Source organism: Sus scrofa, chromosome Y (assembly GCF_054392235.1).
Source record: "Sus scrofa isolate SSC_HxYL_T2T_F1_AM1 chromosome Y, Sscrofa_HxYL_maternal_Yorkshire_Landrace_v2.0, whole genome shotgun sequence".
Lineage (NCBI taxonomy): Eukaryota > Metazoa > Chordata > Mammalia > Artiodactyla > Suidae > Sus > Sus scrofa.
This window is the reverse complement of record NC_139402.1, coordinates 13184204-13192282: the sequence shown is the minus strand read 5'-3', so window position 1 is coordinate 13192282 and position 8079 is coordinate 13184204. Positions and strand designations below refer to the sequence as shown.

At 41.1% G+C, this 8079-nt stretch overlaps 1 protein-coding gene across 1 annotated transcript; it reads left to right on the top strand.

Annotated features, from left to right (window-relative positions):
* Positions 1-850: 850 nt before the first annotated feature.
* LOC110257913 (heat shock transcription factor, Y-linked-like) lies at positions 851-2563 on the top strand. The gene is made up of 2 exons (XM_021080918.2): positions 851-1426; positions 1850-2563. Exons 1-2 carry the CDS (start codon positions 914-916, stop codon positions 2543-2545), a joined length of 1209 nt encoding a protein of 402 aa, XP_020936577.1. The 5' UTR covers positions 851-913; the 3' UTR covers positions 2546-2563.
* The last annotated feature ends 5516 nt before the right edge of the window (positions 2564-8079 follow it).

Sequence of the window (8079 nt, the reverse complement as noted above, 5' to 3'; positions counted from 1 at the left end):
TCTTCAGAATGTGGTACACCCATCAATTCCTCAGTTCTCATTGTATCAATCCGCAATGAAATCTCATAACTTTTGGATGGTACTTCCCCACATTTCCTCTCCTAACACAAGCAATCATCAATCTTTTTTTTTTGTCTCTAGGGCTATAGATATTTTGCCTGGTGCCCAGGGCCCTTCCATGTCTTGGTTAGTGACAAAGGTCATGGTTTGTTTTGTTTTGTTTTGTTTTTGATTGTGTATTTGTTTCTTTTTTTTCTTTTCTTTTTGTCTTCTTATTTTTTGGACTGTACGTGGGGCATGCAGAAGTTCCCAGGCCAGGGATTGAACCCATAGCACAGCAGAGGTCAGAACATTTTTGTAACAAGCTAGCCACCATAGAACACTGGCTATGTTTTTCTGAATATAAATACTGCACAGCTTCTAGTTATACACTCTCAAGAGCTGCATAACTTTTGTTTCACTTTGCCGTTTTTTTCATTTTTTTTTTTTTTTCCATTTACAATGCCTTACATAACAGGCACAAGTGCTTACGTGCACAAGAGAGAACTTGCGTTTACTTCAGGGATGAAATGGATTCATTTATTTATGTGATTTTTTTATTAAAAAGATTCCATTGGAATAGGATCTCATTTGCTGATCTCATTTTTTTTTTCTCTCTTTGGGTTACTGTTCAAGTACGGAGCTCATATTTTATATTAACTGGGCTAATTTCATAGAGAAGTAAACCCTGACTGAAGGTGATGCTCAGATTGCTAGGAGACTAGAGTCTTGTGATGTCACAGCTACTCAGGCTGGCAACCATTGTGATGGATTGGATAGTTTATCTGTGTAGGCTTACCAAAGCAGCATTTAAAACTGCAGAGTTCAAAAGCCATGCAGGTGAGAAAAGTAGCTGAAGAGAAATTTATCTGAGATGGCACATGCTCCTTCAGAAATTCAAGGTGTGTCTCCTAAAGATGAATCAACTGGTTCAGAATCCTCCATTACATCTCCATGGTGTGATAACTCAATCACTGGGGACTTGGACTTGAGGTCTCAGATTGAAGAAAAAGCTTTCCAGGCTTTGTCTGAGGGCTCCCTGATGAAAGAGCCATGCCACACATTGTGTGCCTCTGAACCAGATGGAGATAATGATTTTCCTCCTCTGCCCTTTCCCAGAAAACTTTGGGAAATTGTTGAAAGTGATCGATTTAAGTCCATTTGGTGGGATGAAAATGGAACCTCGATCGTGATTAATGAAGAACGCTTCAAGAAAGAAGTTCTGGAGAGAAAGGCTCCCTTCAGAATTTTTGAAACTGAGAGTATGAAAAGCTTAGTTCGACAGCTTAACCTTTATGGATTTACTAAATTGCGAAGGAATTTTCAAAGACCTGCCTCACTAGCCAACATTCTGGCAGAAGATAATGAAGTCTCTGCTTGGAACAAGGTATTATGAAATGTCCAGTTACTATTTACAGAGGGACATCTGCAAATATGTTCATACATATAGGGTCATAGTAGACCTTGAAAGTGGGATGAAGTACTGCTATGCTTTTAAGTTGAACGCCACTTGGTCATAAAATATTTGGGGTGATAGAGAAATTTCCTAGCCACCTGGAGCCTTCTCGATGAACCTCACCCAATACAAGCCCCTGAACCTCATACTGTTACTGTAAATGCACCAGGCATTTTTATTTAAGGACCATAATTGCCTGTTCCCACTACATAAATTTTTGAAAATGTTAGTAATAGATGAGTATTATTTCCTGACATTAACTCTGTGTGATGAAACAAGTCAGATTTTTATGGATTCTTTGTCCTCGTATCTTTGTTTAAAAGGTCACTAAATACCTTTCTCTTTTGGTTTTAGCTGCAGTTCTACCATAATCCAAATTTTAAACGAGGCTGTCCCCATCTGTTGGTGAGGATGAAAAGAAGAGTCAGGATGAAAAATGCTTCTCCAGTATCGGCTTCTCTACTTCATGGTTGCAGCAAGAAGCGCTCTAGAACAGGGGGTGATGTGGATAACCATAATTCTGATGTGGCTGCAGAAACTCGTGGAGAAGATGCATTTTCAACCTCTACAAACCTAAATGTGCCTTTAATAAGATGGCCTTCTATGAGTCAGAGAATTTCTAATACAAGTACCCCAACTAGAAGTGGTCTTTCTTCTCCATCATCACCATCATTCAGGCCACCAGGACAAATTGTCATGGCTCAACATGCTATTTTTAGTCAGTTGACCACGTTTCACATGCACTCACAAAGCAGCTACTCTCCAGCAAGTGGCCACGTCGTGAATTTCATTACAACTACCACTTCCATTTCTCAGTACCGCTGTATTTCTAACTTCCCAAGTGGTTATTTTGGACTGAGGGTGGAGCCTTCTCCTTTGCCAACCAGATACCAGAATATATCACCAACTGAGTGCCCTGTGTCTAACCCGCAACCAGCAGCCCATCCATGGTTCCCAATGCCAATGGCCACTGACACATCTGCTGCCTCGCTTTCAAGGCCAAACCCTCAGACCTCTTCCGTATCTGAACATCACCCTAATTACCACTGACCTATCAAAGGACTATAGGTAATGCAGGAGAGTGAAGATGAAAATTTATGCTGGCAATGTCACCAAATTCCTACAATTCTGTTATTTCAGCAATAAACTTGTATGTTCATCTTCATAGCTTCAATTTCTTTACTTTTGACACAGTTAAGAGTAAAAGGATGCTGCATTTCTTTTTCTAAAATGATTTTTCCTTCATAGCTGGTATACTGTGTTCTATCACTTTCATACTGTGCCGCAAAGTGGCCCCGTCACAGACCCACCCACCCAAGACCCACACCCACACACATACATATCCTTTGTTTCACATTATGCTGCATCAAAAGTGACTAGAGATAGTTCCCATTGATATACAGCACGACCTCATTGCATACCCGCTCCACATGCCATAGTTTGCATTTTCAACCCCCGAATCCCAGTCCATCACAATCCTGCACACTCCCCCTTGGCAACCAAAACCCTGTTGTCCAAATCCATGTGTGTCTTTCCTGTGGAAAGCTTCAGTTGTGCCATATATCACATTCCACACATAAGTGATGTCATATTGTGCTTGCCTTCCTCCTTCTGGCTTACTTCACTTAATAGGAGAGTCTCCAGTTCCAGCCGTGTTGCTGCAAATGGCATTATTCTGTTCTTTTCTTATGGCTGAGTGGTGTTGCATTGTGTATATATACAACATCCCTTAATCCATTCTTTCCAACGGTCACTTAGGTTATTTCCATGTCTTTCCTCTTGTGAAGAGTGCTGCATTGGACATACATGTGCACATAAAGTTTTCATGGAAATTTTTTTTCCCCAGGTGCATGCCCAAGAGTGGGATTGCTGCGTGACATGCTAGTTCTATATTTAGTTTTCTGAAGTGTTTCCATAGCGGTTGTAAAAATTTACACTCCTCCCACAGTGTAAGAGAGTTTTCTTTTCTCCATACCCTCTCTAGCCTTTTCTGATGTGTGGACTTGTTAATGTCGGCCATTCTGTCCAGTGTGAAGTGATACCTCATAGTAGTGTAGATTTGCATTTCTCTAATAAACAGTGATGTTGAGAATTTCTTTATGTGCTTGTTGGCCCTCTGTATATTCTCTTTGGAGAAATGTCTATGCAGATCTCTTTCCCATGTTTCCACTGAGTAATTGGCTGTTTTGTTGTTGAGGTGTATAGGTTGTTAGCAGATTTTAGAGATTGAGCCCTTATTGGTTGCATCATCTGAAATAATTGTCTCCCATTGCAGGTTGTCCTTTTGTCGTTTTAATTGTTTTCAATGGCAGATAATTTTGCCGTTTTTTAATATTTGAAATGTTTGATAATTAGAGAGGAGCATTTGACATGTCCCCTAGCTGTAACTGTTTCAAAAAGGAAAATGGAACTAAGGAAATAGAGAATAGCTGTCAAGAGATTTCTGAAATAGTCCAAGTTGTATTGAATGGGGGTCTCAATTATGAGGGTATGGAAAAAGGGGCAAATAAAAGTCAATTTGGAAAGGGAAAATACATAGTATTTACGTAGTGTTTTCTCAGCTGCATTATAGTCTATCTGTTACTTCAAATGGAACTTGGATATTAGTTGACAAGATTGTCTTCATTGCAAAGAAAAAATAAATCAATAAATTCCATTGAGTTCCCATGATGGCAAAGAGGTTAACACACCTAACTAGTGTCCATGAGGAAGCAGCTTCACCCTCTGCCCTCGCTCTGTGGTTTAAAGCCCCAGAGTTGCCATGAGCTGTGATGTGAGTTAAAGATGTGGCTCAGTCCCAGCATTGCTACGGCAATGTAAATCAGCAGACAGAGCTCTGCTTTGACCCTGACTGGGATTGCCCATATGCCACAGGGGTGGCCCTCTAAAATCAAAAAAAAAAAAAAGGTATACAATTACTTAAAAAGTTCATTTCACACTCCAAACGATAAGATATTTTATCTTATCCAGGAACCATGACCATATTTACACCATAAGTGCAACAACAATATCCACATGACATCATCAGAGATTGCATCACTGTCACCACAGGGTGGTAGTTCATCAGTGAAACATCTACAAAAAAAAAAGTAGTAGAAAAAAAATATGGGTGTCATTTTCTCTAAAATCCTCAAACTGTTCTAGGTTATTTTTGCCTTTATCTCCACCCCTTTATATGTCCCGATTCACACGTAGAGGTTGCTTTCTTCTTTTACACAAAGACAGGCTTAAATACAAATGCTGGCCTTTAACACCAAACCTCAGCCAGGTGAACAGGTCCTTGAAGATATAGACTCTGTTTGACTTAGCAGCTTCTTATGTTTCTCTTTTACTGTCATTCTGGAGAACATTCAGAAGAATTCTTTTCAATCATACCAAGAGTCACCTCAGAGCCATCCTTGGAGTAGAAAGGACCCCACTTTGTTTTAAAAAGCAAGGTGCCATTGTTGCAGAGGGGAAAAGGAGGAGGGGCAAATGCCAAAGGAATCTCCCTGCTCACATGTGCACAGGCTTTCAGAGGGCAGGGTGCCCCTGGTGCAGGCCACAGGTGGCAAGAAGCCACTTGCTTGTGCTACAGCAGCCTGGACACTTCTTGTGCTGGCTATAGGTGTCCAGATCCTTCTGGTGGGGGCTATGGGCATCAAGTGGGTAAGTGAGATGTGGTGCCTCCTGAGTGATCTACAGGCAGTGGGGACAACCCAAAGCAGTCATCTCAGAAACCACAGGGAGTCAAGGCCTGCGACCGGTAGGGGTGTGTGATCAGGTCCAATCTCTGACCACAGTCACCTCAGAGGTCAGAAATCAGAGCGGGCACTACAACTGAGCACCACTCAGTATTGCTGTCAACACCCTGGCCATATAACCGCCCTGCAACTGTCTGTGCCAAATGCTCTGACAGTTGCACGGAAGAAGCACCCAGAAGGTTGAACACTGTCCTTTGCCAAGACCGTGTAACTAGGAGCAGTGGTGCACCACTTCCTGTGTGGGCTAAGAGGGACAGGCTGCTTCTTATAAGGGTCCTCAGTTGTGGGGGCAAAACACCAGATGTGTGCATGGCCTGCTACCACTAGGGGTCTAGGAACAGGCACCCCTTGTGGCCCTAATCACCTCAGAGGGCACCTCAGAAGAGGTCATTGTGACCAAACATTACCTGTTTCTGCTCCAAGTTCTCTGGGAACTCACAAACCAGGCCACTGCAACTGCCACTGCCACTGCCACTACCAAATGCTCTGGGCACCCCATGATTCTGCAAAAAGCTCATTATCACTCCCAAGGCCTTGAAACAAGGAGTAGCCTGTTCCACCTCCCTGCATGTACTTGCTGCTGCTAAGACCCCAGGAAGAAGGCACTACCAGCCCTACCCACTGCCTCCCTCTCCCTGGAAATACACTCTGCACCCTCGGGATAATGGCCTGCTCACTCCCAAGATTGAGCCAGCAAGAATGCAATCCTCCATGCCCCAAATAAATGGTAACACCCCACAAAATACAAAGGGTTGCTCTTGCCTAGAAGTAACCCCCCAAGACTAGAGTTTGACTTCCCCAAACTCACAGAAAAAGAAAATCATGGACACGGTGAAGAAGCCCAGGAACAATTCCCACGTAAGGTACAGGAGATTTCATGTGAAGCAGAAACAATGCAACAGACCTCTGTAGGCCAAAAGACCCTGAGTTCAAAAGGGGTAGAGTGAATATATACTGAAGGAATGAAGGCTGAATATCAGGGACTTACGAGCACATTACAAACAGTCATGTTGATTACTTTTGAGAGGAATGAGGAAATTTAGGGGAAAATAGGGAAAAATTAGAAAAGTCTTTTGCAGATAGCCAAACTGGGCTAAAGGCACTAACGGGCAGAGTGAAGAGTGCAGAGGAATGAATTAGTGACATGGAAGATAGCATAATGGAAATCACCCAATCAGGACAGCAGGCAGAAAACCACATGAAAATACATGAAAGCAACATAAGAGATCTAGGGGGTAGCATAACAGGGGTCCATCTATGCATAATAGCAATTCAAGAGGCAGAAGAAAGAGGAAAGTGGATTGCAAATATATTGGAAGAAATTATGTCTCAAATTTTTCCCAAACTAAAGGAAACAGGTATCAAAATACAGTAATTACAGAAGGCACAAAACAGGCTGAACACAAATATGCCCACACCTAGACCTACTATAATGGAAATGGCCAAAGATAAAGAGAGGATTCGAAAGGCAGCAAGAGAAATACAACACATTAACTATAAGAGAACCCGCAAATCACCTAATTCCTCTACAGAAACACTACAGGCCTGAAGAAATTGGCAAGCAATATACAAATTCCAAAAGGAAAAACTCTGAAGCCTAGAATACTCTTCCCAGCAAGACTATCATTTATTTATTTATTCATTTACATATGTTTTATTTATTTATTGAGTATCATTTGAACTGGAAAGGGAAACAGAGAATTTCTCCAACAAACAAAAGCTAAACGAGTACACCAATACTAAACCCATTCTAAAAAAATACAGAAATGGCTAAAAAAGAAGAAGAAGAAAAAGAAGGAGAAGAAGAAGAAGGAGAAAAAAGAAGACAGAACATATACAGATTGGAAAGCAGTCACTTAAATAAGCCAGCATACATCACCAAAACAAACAAACAAACAAACAAAAATCTACTCGAAAAGTGATGAGAAACACAAGGAACACTAAAAGGACAAACTCGAAGATCTCAAAGAAGAAATTCAAAAGCATAGAGTGTAGGTAAGGAAGTATGAAAATATAGACACCTATTTTTAGTTATCGTGTTGCAGCCTATATGACTACCAGGCTAAAGCAAGTAGATGTAGAAGTGGTTAACCTACTTGAAAAACAGGGAAAGCACAAATCAAACCAAACATTACATTCATGAAAACTAAAACGAAATGTATCCAAGCATAAAATAAATGGAAATCATCAAAAAAAAAAAAGAAACAGAAAAAAAAAAAAACCAAGGTAATACAACGAATCAACTGAAAAGCAAGGTTTAACATGGGAATAAGTAACATGTTTCTCAATAATTAACTTAAGGGTCAAGGGACTGAATACTCTGATCAATAGACACAGAGCAGCAGATTGGATCAAAAAGCAAAAGCATATAACCTGCTGTCTGTAAGAGACTCCCTTTAGAGCAAAGAACACATATAGACTGAATGTGAGAGAATGGGACATCATATTTCAAAGGTCAAGACAGGAAAGCAGGAGTTGTGATATACATAGTAGAAAAAATAGACTTTGAAACAAACAAAGGCCATAGAGAAAGATAAAGAAGGACACAATTTTAGAGATCCCAGATGGTGAAAGAGTAGGGGGATTTGTTCACCTCTCCCACAGATGCAACAAAAAATACACATCTACATGTAAAATGACTCACACAGAACAGCAACTGAACGCGGGCAGAAGAACTGAAACCTCCAAAAATGGGAAGAATCTCTTGACACAACTGCATAAAGCAACAGAAAAGAGGAGAGAGAGAGAAGGGGCATCAGGACTGGACTCCTGAGAGGGAATGGTGAAAGAGAAAGGGAACCCACACCCTGGAAACTCACCGAACCTGCGGAAATATCAGCT

Excerpts from the sequence above, each read along its gene's own strand:
- LOC110257913 (XM_021080918.2), top strand. The coding sequence starts at position 914 with ATGGCACATGCTCCTTCAGAAATTCAAGGTGTGTCTCCTAAAGATGAA. Across the intron at positions 1,427-1,849 it reads AAGTCTCTGCTTGGAACAAG|CTGCAGTTCTACCATAATCC; the intron begins GTATTATGAAAT and ends TTTTGGTTTTAG.